Below are 15,808 nucleotides of genomic sequence, written 5' to 3'. Positions count from 1 at the left end.
ATTGCCTAGGTTGTGAGAGGTCCTGGGTTCAAATGCTGCCCAAATCCTCTCAGTAAATGTGAAAGTGAGGATCTCTTTATGTCCTTCTAAAAAGGTGCTGTAGTTCAACTGGAAGTTATGATGCAGGCATCAGTGAGTGACATTCTCTGGCCGGTGTTATGCAGGAGGTCAGACTAGATTACCATAATGGTCCCTTCTGGCCTTAAAACCTATGAAGTCCCAAAGGCCTCTGACTGTCATAAGGGCACACACCTGCATGGATCTAATGGCAGGACTGGGGCCTGACATGGATTTGCAAGTCAGCTCACGTATACAGGGAATCAGGCAAGAAGAGAATTTTCTACAGAAGTGGAATAGTAACCTTTCTGTAGCATTCTTACGCCAAGCATGGAATTCTAGAGTAGGGATATAGTTCTCTATTCAACTTTACAGGCTTTTAGAGTTCATTTCTTTAGACCCCTGTTTAAATTCCGTAGAACTCTATTGGTATCATCTCTATCCCATTATTTTCCAAAAGGGTAAAATATATTAAGACATGATTAACATTTGCAATCAGTGAACTGATAGTTCCCTTAATGTGACAACTCTTATGGACAGGCGCAGCACCTTCGACGCACTTCATGTTAACAAAATAGCATGTGGTGACAATAACAAACTGTACTGCACAAGTCTTTTTCTCGGTGACTAAACTGCCTTTCCAAAGGAAGGAACATTTATTTGGATAACCCATCAACAGCAGAAAACCCCCATTTACATTTTTTTCCACTTGCATTTTCCTCCAAAACTATATTAAAAAAAAATATGGTTGGAAACCTGAATGCAAATAAGGTGCCGTACGATTTATTACGAAATTTCTTCTACTCTGACAGTCTGGTACCCTGAGAGAGACAATAATGGCTCTGACAAGACATGAGTGAAAAATGGATTGGAGCCACATCGCTGCTCTGCTACATGACTGGTTATTGAGGGAGGCTGTCAGAACGCACCAGCGTCCTCATGGAGAGCACTCTCAAAGGCTGCGTAGGACAGCAGAAAAATGGAAAGGACGGGGATGTTCGGATTAGTCACTGCTAGGTGGGAATAAACAGGGAAAGGAGACACGGTTCTCTCTGTGCCACATCACTTATCTGTAGGGGAGGAAGAGGAGAGACATCTCTTCTGCACTTTGATTGCAGCACAAGGAATGTTCAAATTTCTCTACGCAAGTCCCCTGTTACTCTGCACCCATTTTTCGGGATCTACTCAAAAGTTTTCTGCAGAACCATCAGCCCCACACATGAGGTCTCTGTCACGCTGGCAATAACTGCTACTTTCAAGCAATCTAACTCAAAGCTGAGATGGAGATTGGAAGGTCTGTGAGGCAGGGCCTGTTTGCACAGTGCCTAGCACGTTGCGGTGCTGAGCCCTCACTGTGGCCCCTGAGTGTTACTGCAATACAAATAATAATAGCAACATAAGCTTCCCTATTTCTGTACCACGTGACATGCAATTACAAGAGAGCAGCTCCTACACCGTTACCCGCTCTACAAGGCCCATGCGTGAAACGACCACACTGCAGAGCTCTTCCCCTCACAATTCTTCCGTACCTCCCACCTTCCAGAAGAAGAGGGGCTCCCACACGTCAGTACACCCCTCTACATCCCATTACTGAAGTTCAGTTGCAGTTTATGAATAATACACACTTCACATACAGCTGTGACGGCGGGCTAAAAGGGGACACATACGCAAGAGGGGGCTGACTTGGGAGATTGTTCAGTCAAAGGGATGGCTATGGGAAGGGGACACAAGCAAGTGGTTACACTTTGATTTCACAGTCCATATAATACACCTGCCACTGCAATGCACGCTGTGATACTCTACCTTGCACTTGTAGGCTCTTGGCACAGTTATCACCGAAAAAGATGCTCGACGTGTTAGCCTTGTGTAACCCACACACCTCCGGGGTTACCATCTAGCGGCACTGAGACCACTTAGAGATTAATGAGTCTGGTCTACAACCTTAGCTAAGGACCACAGGGCTTTTAGCTCAAGCAGTAGAGGCTCCGACACTAAGCTCCAGAAGTCCCTTGATCCTGCTTGCCAACGACTGTGGTCTGTCAGTGTTATACCTGTAAATCAAGAACTTTAGAACCTCTTGCCCCATGAACATCATACAGATAAAGAGAGACTCGTTCCTCAACTCATGCTCTTACAAAGGACATTTTTTTCAGTTTGACTCTTATCATTGTCAACCAACTATACGCAAGGCGTCTACACCACAATAGCACGGATTCCAAGGCAGAGGAGGAGTACAACACAATACGCTCCACAGCACCATTCACACAGAATGCTCCAGGGCAGATTAAAGCTGACTCCTGGCTGATAGAGGTAAAGCAAGTTACACTGTGTCATGCATAGATGTTACAGAGTAGGAATGCACAAGGAAGAGATGACAAGACTAAAGAAGAGGCATCATTTTGGGGAGTTTGAAAGGCTCCAGAACTAAGATCTGATGGTTTTACTGCACAAAGTGTTGGAGTTACAGGCAAGACAGTTTGGAAACTGCAAAATGGAAACAGTCCCATCAATAAGAGGTTTGATTGCTGGACGGAGAATCTCAGAGTGGAGAGAGAAGAAGTCAGATTTGTGGTAGAAAAAGGGGAGAGAAAGATGTGGAGATTGAATACTAGAAAGACACTGTCAATTTGGATCCTGAAACAAGCAGGGGGTCCGTAGGGATTTCTGATTATGACGGTTATGTGCTCTTGTTTTTGGGAATGGAGGAGAAGACAACAGGTCAGATTCTCCACTCACTTCCTCCTGAGTTACAGTGGTACAATGCCACCGTAACCTACACTGGAGTAAAGCAGGCTAAGTGAAAGGAGAACCAGGTCTGGTGTATTTTGGACTAATCTATAACTACGTTGCCACCAAGAAATGATCAGGATGATTCTTAGTGCCGATGCTATTTCGGAGGGGAAAGTCAGCAGATTTTCAGTTAGAAAATGTGGCACACAGAGAGGCCAGAGGGGGAGCTTGGGCCAAGCCTTAAGTTCTTGACAGGATAAGTAGACTAGAATACCAGAGGAGGTGAAGGGGTGACATTATAGTTGACAGGGTTCTTTCACCAGTGAGTGGAATATCAGTTTGGACATACAGAGCTGGAAGAAGTCATGACAGAGCAAGTCTTTCCTGGTAGAAAATGAAGACATGGTTATATCTGCAGAGGGGGATGCGTTAGTGCAGATGGGATGCCTCAGGCTGATCCCAAACCAGAGACTCACAAGAAGACAGAAGAGAGAAAAGAAAGGGACTAGTAAGACTGGCAGGTACACAACTCAAATGGTGGACCGATGTCCATTGCTAATCGCAATAAAGGGACAAGCATGGAGACAGAATTGAAACAGCATGAGTAAGGCACCTGGTTTGAGAAGGATGTGATGCGATAATTGGCAGCAGAACTGAGATTAAAGAGAGCACATGAGCTACAATTAGGCTTGGCAGAATTCAATTTGTAAGTGTTAATAATTCCAATGGATAATACCAATGTTTATTTTAAAGCATTTTTTTCTGATTTTATCTGTTTAAATTTTCACAGTTATGCAAAATTAGGGGGTTTAAGCATTTTGAATTACGTATCTAATTGAATTTTTACTGTTGCAGGAAATTATGGGGGTTGAGCAACAGAGGGGTCAGACAGTAATTATTTAATGATAGTAGGCCCTGAGACTCAAAAAGTTAAAACTTTATAACCATTAATACACAAGTTGCCAACTTCACATGTCAAAATATAAAATGTAAATATCCTTTAATCAAACTCTAATAAGTTCTCAAGCAGACTTTACTTACTTTGCCTATTTGTGCATTTCGATTATTACTGATTGAAATAATTTTATCGGTTTGTGTGTGTATGGTGAAATCATTTATTGATAAAAATCCAACCCTTCCAAGCCTATCTATAATCAAACGAGAGAGGCGATCCTCTCACCACAGCAGCTGCACTATGGCAAGGACCAATCCCCGACTGCAGATTGGCAAGGGGCAGTTCTGGTGAGGCAGATGAACACATAAAAAGAGGGTGACCATATGTTGAATATGGGACACCTGGTAAAATTACTCGTATTCAAGCGAGTTCAATGGCAAACAATCAGAACTAGGCAGTACAAACGTTCAAATTAACATCAAGTTGACTGAGCCCCCGTTGAAAAGAAATGCTGAGTAACTGGATTCTTTTTATTTACCTCATCTTTAAGACTTTAGGGTTCACACAGGGAGGGGTGACACACACACCCCTACTCCCCCACTCACACAGGGAGGGGTGACACACACACCCCTACTCCCCCACTCACACAGGGAGGGGTGACACACACATGTACACCTCTCTCACACGGGGTGTGGAGGGGGGTGACCGACGAACCGACCCCACCCTCCCTGCCTGGGGCTCTCTGCCCCCCATGCCTGGCTGGGACCCTGGGACGGAACCGCCTCTCCTGGTACCTGCGTCTTCCTGAGGGAACACGTGGGGGGAATGCAGGGTCACATGCCCCCCCCACCAGATTTCTGCCTGAGTTCACACCAGAATGTGGCCAGCAGCAGCCTTTCAGCACTGAGCGGGAGGGAAGGGACTGGAGCTGCTTCCAGCTGCAGGGCAGGGGAGGGAGGGAAGGGGACGAACCTGGCCTGTGACTTTGCAGAGTTCATCTCTTCTCATCTCTTCTTTTCCCTCCTCCTCTCTCCGTGGCTGGAAGCAGCTGATCCCTTTCTGCCTGCACAGGCTGTTGCTAGCCACAGACATAACCCAACTGCCGCCGCAGGCAGGAAGGGGTTAAGCCCTAAAGATGCATTGTGCACCAGGGCCCAGGGAACCTGACTGCAGGGGCTTCAGCGAACCGGCCAGAGAGGTGGCTGAGCAGGGGAGGGTGCCTAGGGGATGGAGCAGCCCCGTGCTACCTGGGGTCAGGACCCAGGGTGGGGGGGGGTGAGGGGTGAAGAGGTTGCTAAGCCCCTGTCCAGGGGCTGCTGTGGAGTCTGCAGGTTCAGGGCATGACCAGGCTGGAAATTGCTCCCCACTTCCCCACTCCAGAGCTTTACTGGGGGGCGCAGAGGCTTCCCTGTGCCAGCGCTGTACGGGGCTTTGGCACATGCAGGGCTCGGCTCCTCCTGGCCAGCGCCCCGAGCTGGAGAATCTTGGGTTTTCCCGGGGCGCCGGCCCAGCCAGAGGCAGTGGGGGAAGGAGGGAGCTGCTGGCCAGGGTGCTGGTGAGCTGAGCGCCCCGACCAGGGGCTGGTTCTCCACACAGTGCTGGGAGCGGGACGTGCCCTGCTGGTGGGGATATGGAGGAGCGGCGGGGCTGGGGGGGTGAAGGGGCAAAGCAGGGAGAGGACAGTGAGGGGGAGCACATAAAGGGCGGATAGGTGGCCAACAGAGACAACATGTAACCTGCCTGCATTCACCAGCCACCACAGCTTGCAGCGTGCAGCCAGTGCCGGCCGGAAACGGGACGGGGGGCAGGGCCCTGCTGGCCGAGAGCTGGCATGCAGTGGGGGGCTGCACTGACCGACCAGCATGGGGAGCCTCTGGCCCCGTGCGCTGCAGCTTTGTCCCGCTGCCAGCCTTGCACACCCACCCCCATCGTCGGCCACTGGGCCTTCCCCCCTCACTGTTGATGAGAAGGCGGCTGGTGAGCAGGGGTCTGTCCAGCAGCAGGACCCGCCAGTACTGATGGTGGGGACGGACAGAGAATATGGGACAGTTTGCCCATTTTTAAGAAAAAGTCGGGATACCTGCAGAAGGGCTTAAAAACGGGATGTCTGGTCACCCTACATAAAAAAAGATGCTTAAAAAGGGAACAGTGGAGGCAAGATAGTAGCCAGGGGGAGAGAGAGATTCTGGTGTGGAGGGAGTCTATTTTTGTTTTTTTTAGAAAAGCGGTGAATGCGACAGCTGCTTGGGGGCTATGGGGAAGGACACCAAAGAACAGAATGTGGTTAATTATAAAGGAAACACAACTTATACAAATACAGTTAAACAACATTGCTAAGACTTGGTCAAAAAGTGTGAGAGGGGACATCCCTTCCAAATCCACAGGAATGCCATTTCAGTCAATGAGTACCTTTTATAAACAGGCTGCCTAATAATGAACTTACAGCCAGTCTCAAGGAGTTGTGTTAATTTCAGACATGATGTTCTTGCCTAGCACCCTTTGTAACAAGAGGTCCCATGTTTCTTCGAAGGTGTTAACTCCCAAGGTGGTTTTGTAGTCCCCATTTGTACTGGTACTTTTATCAACAGAAAAGAAAATGTGGAATATGGTATCCAACTCCACGGGTAGGTGCTAACCAAAGGCAGAACAATCAGGATTGCACAATCAGGATTTAAAAATATTGCTGGGGTGGGAATCTCTTAACGTTGTCCTGCCAGACTTGGGAGGAAGCTGCAGAAGGTGACCACTTTGGAGCCATATCCCGGTTTTCTCAGTTTAAGATGCCATTTTCATTCTGGAACAAAACTGACTGAGCTGACAGAGGAAAGATGCCCTTCCTCCCCTCATGAACCCAAGACATCCTGCTTGCAAAAGCATTGCTTGCTCTCTACATGGATGTGAGGCAGGGCCACCCGGGGGGGGGGGGGAAGTGGGGTAATTTTTCCCAGGCCCCGGGCCCCACAGGGGCCCCCCATGAGAATATAGTATTCTATAGTATTGCAACTTTTTTTTATGAAAGGGGCCCCCAAAATTGCTTTGCCCCACGCCCCCTGAATCCTCTGGGCAGCCCTGATGTGAGGGCAAGTCAACCTCTGCATTATCTGAAGGGATTCACATCTCATGCACCGGAGAGAGAACAGCTGAGACTGTGTGGTGGATGGGGCAGGTTGGTTCTGGCTGCAAACTCCCTCAGGCTGCAAAGCAAAACCCTCCTAATTAGCACCACAAAAGCCATACTGCCCCTCTCCCTTCTCTGTGAGGGATGGAAAGAGGTGTCAATGGCAACTGCTTGGACCAAACAAATGTAAAGGAAGTTTCTGTGATGGGGGTGCCCTTTATAAGACTGCATCTACCCTTTGCTTCAATGAATTAACTGCAAACAATTATATTAACAAGTCAAAACCATTGATGACAAGTGGGTGTAATGGGACAGCAACACACACTCATGGTTACTGACCTACTCTCTCCTTCAAAAGGTTACGGGGAACGTATCTGAAGAGTAAGGGAACTCAGTCCAGCCTTTTTGATCTCCTAGAGCACTGTAGTGACCCATCACTAATTAGAGATTCAAAATCTTCACGCCCTCCCCACCTGCTCTTAGTTAGGCAAAACTCAAAGTCAAGTCAATGGGAATTTTGCCTGAATAAGGACCAAATAAGAACCAAAGTCTTACGTCTCTTGTCACATCATCTTTACATGGAAACAACTCCATGGATTTTAGTGGGATTACTTCTGACTTACATTGGTTGAAACGAGAGGTGAATCAGACCCTGAGGGCCGAATCTTGTCCTCTGTTTACACCAGTATTTATCTGGTGGATTTTTGTTGTAAAACAAGGAGCAGAATTTGGCACCAAGTACGGCCCTCAGGATTCGGCCACAGTTAGCCATCAAAATAATTTAACTAGAGGCAAAACAGGGCAGCTTGGGAAGGTTAGTAGACCCAATAATTCCATACCATCATTTTTCCTGGAAAAACCTCAGTGGGAGACCTTTTTAAATGTGCCAAGATTTCACACTGCGATAGGTGCTGTATTTTGTTTAGCATTACTCCATTGCTACACGTTTCCGATAATGTTTCCCTCCCAGAGCTCTGAACAGCTCACATAAGTCAGGCACTCATTCTAGATATTAAGATCACTCACAATTATTTTGTTCCAAGGGCGCAGGTTTGTCTTAAGTGTGTGTTCTGCAGTATCTTGTTACTTCCACAAATACTATGAAATTGCTTTTTACCTGGGACAATGTGGCTTAACAGACGATACAGCCGTATAACTGCCCATTTTTACAGCTAGCAATGAGGCCTGATGACTCACCATCTGATGGCTCTAACTGTCCGACCGTAGGACAAAAGTTCTTTTAAATTCCTAACTTTTTCGGAAATTATATTCTTGAAAATGCATGTGTAAAAATAAGGAAAAAAACCAACCAACCAACCAACCCCCCACCCCCAACAATAAAAAACCCTTCCCAGTTAACGGACACTGGAATAGACTGCACTCCAACTGCATTTCATTCTGTAATATAACGTTCTTATCACAGGGAATAAGGTCCAGCACAATTTGAGGTTTGGGGAGAAGGAAGGGGGAATAAATTTCAGACTACTTGAAAAATAATCATAAAAGTTGTAGATAGGAAAAACAGTTTATAATTACCTCTGTTGAGGGAAGCTGAACTGTTTATATCTCCGGTAATAAAGGAAGACTCGGACTGCTTTCGAACTGTGTCATTCCACATTCTACGGATCCGGCTCTGAAGAGGAATTGAACCACATAGGTAATGAATTTTTAGCAGCTGGAGATAGATTTCTTTCTGCCTCACTAAAGATGGCTTACTGGCATGTCTAGAGGATGAGACATCTTCCTATCCAGTTGTAAGTAAGCAGTTTCTGATTGGCTATCACCCGCCTATTGCATACCAGCAGGGCCGGTGCTACCATTAAGGCAAACTAGGCGGTTGCCTAGGGCGCCAAAATTTGGGGGCGCCAAAAAGCGGTGCCCCCAATTTTTTATTTACAGCGTTCCTCTCCGAGCATGCCGTCGCTGCTCCACTTCTCCCACCTCCCAGGCTTGCGGCGCCCATCAGCTGTTGGGTGCCACAAGCCTGGGAAGGGAGGAGAATTGGAGCAGGGGCGGCGTGCTCGGGGAGGAGGTGGAGCAGAGGTGAGCTGGGGTGGGGAGCTGCCACATGGCTCTCCGAGGGGGGGAACTGCTGCGAGGGGGCGCCTCAGGGCGGGGGTGGGGGGGGGGAGCTGCCCCAGGGGTGGGGGGGGGGGGGAGGGCGCAAGGTGGAAGTTTCAGATAGGGTGCAAAACTTCCTTGCACTGGCCCTGCATACCAGACACTCGCTGCCTGGCTTCAGAACATGAATTTGTATCTCAAATAAGAAGTGCATCACAGGATAGCATATATTTTCTAAATATTAATAAACAAGCAGAGCAGACCGTGCACAAAATAACCTCCATGCAAGATATTGTTCCAGCCATGTAGTGTTGAATGACTGAAACTAACTCACAGAAAATAGCATGAGTGCTTCTAAAATTCCCTTGTTGTATATTGATTTGTATCTGGTTTTTTTTCAAGTATACTGGAATAACTGTTTTATGTCTAGGCATCTTTGGATGTGCTCAAGTTTTCTAGAGGTTTATTATCCACTGTGGGGAAGGTGAGAAATAAATACAGCCACAAAACAAGAGAAGTTATATTCCCCTAATGAAAAACAGCAAAGATTTTGACATTTATGGTACGGCATTTATTGAAGGGGTCTTGTTGTGTTATCCCGGATTTAGCGGTCTTCTGTTTTGTCTTTCAGATGGGTCATGGGGCATTTGCCTTTGTCACTCGCACCACACCGCCTCATCCCCAAGCCTGTGCTTTGGAAAATCTACTGACAGATTTCCAACGAGCTAAGCAGCTGTGAGCAGGGGCAGTTTTTCAGAACTGAGTAGTGCCTGTTGTTCCTTGAAAATCTGGTCATTTCTTTTAGGTGCCTGAAGATGGAAGCTGATCCCCTTTGGAGAACCCAGTCACTTATGGGAGGTGTTGAGTGCTGAGCTCTTTTGAATATCTGGCTCCTGATTGCTGGTTGTTTTTTTCCCCGTTATCTGGAGGAAGGGTCCAAAGAGATATATTTCCCAGCTGCATTGCTGAATGTCAGGATGAAAGGTGGCCAAATGAACTTGCTGCACGGCTGTACAACTGGGACTGTCATGGGCCTTGCATACGTGATCCGCCTTTGCTATGGGGAAACCCAATCTGGGGTTGTGGCTTCCGTCATCCCTCCTTGTCTCCTGACGCGGGGAGAACGATTCAGGATGCACTAGCTGCAAGCTAAAGTATAAAAATGCTACTACAATAATAATAAAGGGCCTGAATCACCCCTGCGCGGCTTCAGCATGAGGATGGTGTTATTCCACTGATTTCAGAGGAGTTACACCAGCATCTCATTGGGGTATATGGCAGTGGGAGAACGAGGGCCGAAATACATATGGCTTGCACTGTAGTGTTGCCATGGGCAGCCTCATCTTTCCTAGTTTGTGTGTCAAAGAGTCCGTGCTCCTCAGTGCATGGGAGCTGAGCCCCGGAGAGTTCCCAGAGCAGTAAGCATTATGCTTTTCCACGTAGCCAAACATGGAAGGTGTCCTCCATTTTGATGAGCTTGGACAGACCCAGCACAGCAGGCTCAGAGAATAGCCACACATAAGGAGTTTGGGACATGATAACCTCCGCCCGAAGAGATGGGTTAGGCAGGGAAATGTGTGCAGTGTTGGAGTGTGTGTGTGTGTGTGTGTGTGTGTGTGTGACTGTGCTTCATGCCTGCAAACTGCTGTGCTGAGCTACTTATCCCCATATGCTGACAGCAAATGGAAAGCAGATGGTTTTATTATCAGCCTCTATCTTTAACAGAATCCTACACAATCAAAGGTATTGCTCAGGTACAAAGGATGTAAGGCAACCTCTCCTTTTCCCCAACACAGAACGTCACGTCATTGGGGCTAATGGGGTGTATAGGGGGACCTAGACAAATTAGAGGATTGGGCCAAAAGAAACCTGAGGAGGTTCAACAAGGACAAGTGCAGAGTCCTGCACTTAGGATGGAAGAATCCCATGCACTGCTACAGACTAGGGACCGAGTGGCTAGGCAGCAGTTCTGCAGAAAAGGACTTAGGGGTTACAGTGGACGAGAAGCTGGATATGAGTTAACAGTGCGTCCTTGTTGCCAAGAAGGCTAATGGCATTTTGGGCTGTATAAGTAGGGGCATTGCCACCAGATCGAGGGACATGATCATTCCCCTCTATTCAGCATTGGTGAGGCCTCATCTGGAGTACTGTGTCCAGTTTTGGGCCCCACACTACAAGAAGGATGTTGGAAAATTGGAAAGAGTCCAGCGGAGAGCAACAAACATGATTAGGGGGCTAGAGCACATGACTTATGAGGAGAGGCTGAGGGAACTGGGATTATTTAGTCTGCAGAAGAGAAGAATGAGGGGGGATTTGATAGCTGCTTTCAACTACCTGAAAGAGGGTTCCAAAGAGGATGGATCTAGACTGTTCTCAGTGGTAGCAGGTGACAGAACATGGTCTCAAGTTGCATGGGGGAGGTTTAGGTTGGATATTAGGAAAAAACTTTTCCACTAGGAGGGTGATGAAGCACTGGAATGGGTTACCTAGGGCGGTGGTGGAATCTCCTTCCTTAGAGGTTTTTAAGGTCAGGCTCAACAAAGCCCTGGCTGGGATGATTTAGTTGGGAATTGGTCCTGCTTTGAGCAGGGGGTTGGACTAGATGACCTCCTGAGGTCCCTTCCAACCCTGATATTCTATGATTCTATGACACTGTGAGTCAATAATTCTGCCATGTGGGGGAAAACATCCACATACCTCCAAGGACACTGAGAAACCCACAGATGAGCGCAAGGGAGACACCTGCCCAGCCCTCACCTATGACATGGGTAAGATGGCACAAGGAGGGGAAGCATTGTTCTGCACTATGGAAATGTGAAGCCTGGGACTTCCAAGGAATTTTAAAGGAGGTAGGCAGGTGTCCACGAGCCTTAGGGTTCTTGAAAATCCTAGCTGAAAACTCTACAATAACCCATTTTGGTCACACTTTATATTAAGATTCCATTTATAAATGGTTTATAAAATGTTAATAGACATCATAAGCAGGTCACAGACATGAGCAGTGTGTGTTATAGTTATAAACGTTTCAGCAGAAGGTGCAACAGATGGTTATGAACAAAGCTGGTTGGGAATTTTCCAATTAAATGTTTTTTCATTGGAAAATGCCAGTTTGTGGGAAAAACAGAAACTGTTCGAGAAACAGTGATAGTTTTTATGAAACACCTGACTCAAAACATTTTTGGTTAATTAAGTTTTGAGATTGTTGAACAGGAAAGTTTCAGTGTTTTGAATAAAACAGACCTCTTGTTTTGAAATGTTCGGACATGTACGCTAACAAAAGGTGAAACAAACCTTGAAATGGAAACAAAACATTTTGGAGTTATCAAAATGAAATTATTTGATTGAACTGAACTGATTTTTTTTATAAATTGATTTTTGGTTTTTGAAAATTTGTGAGATTTAGATCAGAAAAAAATATCAAATTCTCATGGGATGGGAAAACTGTTTTGAGTCACAGTGTAAGTATCCATTGGACTCTATGACAATTGATTTACCCGGTATTAAATCATCTACTAAACGCTTATTAAGCCTTTATAAACATTTTTATGAATGGAACTTTAATGTAAAGTGCGACCCTTTTAAATATTTAATTACTAATGGTGGAGAAGCTTGTTTAATTTCTTTGGTGTAATTGTTCCTGATTATTAATTATGATGTTTTGGAGTATCTTAACAGGGGAAAATATTTTATGTGGTTTATCTTCCCCTGCAGCTTGTATTTTGCTATAAAATAATAGAATGCTTCCAAGCAATCCCATGTCATTTCTCCATAAAACACTCTGAGACAATGCGTCACAAATGTTAAATAAATGGCATTAGATACTCTCTATAACCCTGTAGGATCATCATCCATTTTCTGCTGTAATTTTATTTGTGTGTTGTAATGCTTGTGAGAAGTGCAGGATGGCCAGTCGCAGAGACTGGAGTCCTCTGTTGATACAGAAAACAAGCACAGGACAGGAAGCTGGAGTGGAATCCAAGCACAAACCCGCCAAAGTGTCTCAACCTTAGTCTGGAGGGACCGCTAGAGGGTTATGGCCACACTGCACAATTCACCTGGGTGATTGGCACCTAGTTCTGAACACCTGAGTTAGCCTAGCTTGGGTGTGAAAATGAAATTCATTATAGTGTTCTAAGGGAACTAGCTGAAGCAATCTCAGAACCATTAGCAATGATCTTTGAGAACTCCTGGAGGACGGTGAGGTCCCAGAGGACTGGAGAAGGGCAAACATAGTACCTATCTTTACAAAGGCAAGAAAAAGAACCCAGGGAATTATGGACCAGTCAGCCAAACTTCGATACCTGAAAAGATACTGGAACAAATTATTAAACAATCAATGTGTAAGAACCTAGAGGATAATAAGGAATAGCCAGCATGGATTTGTCGAAAACAAATCATGCCAAAGCACCCTAATGTCCTTCTTTGACAGGGTTATTAGTCTAGTGAATGGGGGGAAGCAGTAGACATGATACATCTTGATTTTACTAAGGCTGTTGATACAGTCCCATATGATATTTGCATAATTAAAGTAGGGAAATGTATTCTAGATGAAATTAATAGAAGGTGGGTGGACAACTGGTTGAAAGACCATACTCAAAGAGAGTTATCAATGGTTTGCTGTCAAACTGAGAGGGTGTATCAAGTAGGGGTCTCGATTTGCATAATGCAGTGTTGAGCATGCTTATAAAATCTGTGGGTGACACTAAGCTGGGAGAGGTTGCTAGCACTTTGGAGAACAGGATTAGAATTCAAAACAACCTTGACAAATGTGAGACGTAATCTGAAATCAACAAGATGAAATCAATAAAGATAAGTGGTAAGTACTATGCTTAAGAAGGAAAAATCAAATGCACAGCTGAAAAATGGGATAAACTGGCCCGTGGTAGTAATGCTGGAAAAGCTCTGAGAATTATAGTGCATCACAAATGGAATGAGAGTCAACAACATGATGCAGTTGCGAAAAAGGCAAATATCATTCTGGGGTGTATTAATGGGAGTGTTGTATATGTAAGATATGCTAGGTAGTCAATAGGCAGACCACTGGCCAAATCTGCACCACCCACTTTTGACCAAGAGGTTAAAGGCTCCATATTCCATTACTATATGTGCTGTGTGCAGTCCCTAGCAGATGTCAGAATACAACTCTTGAATGACACCTTGGAAAACTTAAAATAAATAACAATTTACTTCCAAGACAACATAAATCACAAATTATGTTTTCCTGACAGATTATAAACTGTTATTCACTGCATGTTTCTGTCATAATTTAATAGGTGAATTGGCAAATATAATTAGATCCTTTAGTAATGCAGAATAAGTGTGTGTTTGGTTTCTCTTGATTAAGGAGTCAGCTAGTTTGTTTTATATGAACTGCTCTTCATAAATCAGCATCCTTAGACAAGTTAGGGAGTAAAATGCCAAACTCCCAAACAGAATAAAAATTGAATTTTTGGATGAACAGAGCATAATAAAATTTAGAAAATAAATATTATTATTTGACTCTCAGTTGATTCTTTGCAGAGATCCATAAACTATGGAAACTGAGTAAACCAACAGATTAAAACAACTATTGCCAGAAAGTGATAGGCCTCGACACCCAGCCTATACAAGATTTTTAGCTGCTGTTGTTTTTTTATCAGCATAAATATTTTGTTGGGGTAGCACAGTAACCTTGTCATATAAAACACACATTCCTTAGCTATGGGGGAAAACACCTTTGTTTTCACCTCAATTCATTTAAGGACTGCTTAAGGGATGCTAATGGTAATTTCAACCTAAGGTCACCAAACTATGCTCGATTCAGGTATGTCACATCTGAAAGCATGGGGCCAAATTCTGTTTTGCATGACACTGGCGTAACTCTGAAACAGCTTCTTTGACTTCTAATGGAACTGCTACAGATTACCACTCCTATAACAAAGAGCAGAGTGTGACCCATGACGTTCAGAAGGGAAAGAATGATACCAAACAGGAAGTCTTTGAGCTGCCCATTTATCAAATCAGTTTTATAATCAACTTATTCCCCCATCAGTTTTACAAGCAAATGAAGCTTCCTTGACTGATGGATTGTTACTGCACAAAGTGATGTACCTGCCCAAGAGGATGTCTCATTTCCAGAAATGAATCCTTTGCCTACAGATCACCCGATGCAAAGAACGATATTAGCAGGCAGGTAAGAAGCATTCCATGCCGGTGAACATACACGGTTTACCTGTGAGCCTGTGGAATATCGTCCAGGAGTCCGTGACCCAGATGTTTTTCCTGAGCCGATGGAGCTCTCCGTACTTTTCCCACTACAGCAATGTGTGCGCAGGCATTTTCCATATTCTTTACGTACCTAGCCAATTAAACAGTCATTTCCATTAGTGGGCAACTCCCTCTCCAGCCTGAGACTAAAGATTTTCAATAGTTTTTTTCCTCCTCTATGATTCATTACAATTATAGCTGTTTCTGTGCATTTAGAAGAATTCCATTACACCTTTCAACAGTGTTCTCCTAACACATTAGCTCTACATTTATGATGTCATAAGGGACGGCTTTTATGTAGGAAAGCGGTTCACCGATATCAGTCGAATTTAGCTACCTCTGAGGCACATCAAAGCAGCATGAGAGAAACTAAAGACATTCTATTTATGCCCCAAAATTAATATCTTCATAGATTTGATATGAACTGGCATATTGGCTCATCACAGTGCTACAAGTTATTGCTTCTGGCAGGGGACTAGGAGGAAAATTACAAAAGAAGAAACGTATAAGAGGAATTGATTTCATATATATATTCAAACTCCAGAAAACTGTGAAACTGACAGTCTTTGAAATGAAGTCTTCTGTGTGTAGAACTGGTGGGAATGGTGCAAACGCCCCCATAAAGCCCTATAATATGACAGACAAGACTGAGGAGTTAATGGGGTAATTTTTCTGGCAGAAATTGATGTCGTTCCCCTGAC

The 15,808-nt window shown here is 45.0% G+C and overlaps 1 protein-coding gene across 1 annotated transcript in view; it reads right to left on the bottom strand.

The window, feature by feature from the left end:
* ADGRL3 (adhesion G protein-coupled receptor L3) overlaps nt 1-15,808 on the bottom strand; it is a gene marked incomplete in the record, with an annotated part of 777,222 nt that overhangs the window by 33,148 nt on the left and 728,266 nt on the right. Inside the window, 2 exon segments of the mRNA XM_034772562.1 lie at nt 8,337-8,433; nt 15,073-15,198. Of these exon segments, the coding sequence (XP_034628453.1) occupies nt 8,337-8,433; nt 15,073-15,198 (223 nt within the window).

This window comes from Trachemys scripta, chromosome 5 (assembly GCF_013100865.1).
Source record: "Trachemys scripta elegans isolate TJP31775 chromosome 5, CAS_Tse_1.0, whole genome shotgun sequence".
Lineage (NCBI taxonomy): Eukaryota > Metazoa > Chordata > Testudines > Emydidae > Trachemys > Trachemys scripta.
This window is presented reverse-complemented; position numbering and strand designations above follow the sequence as displayed.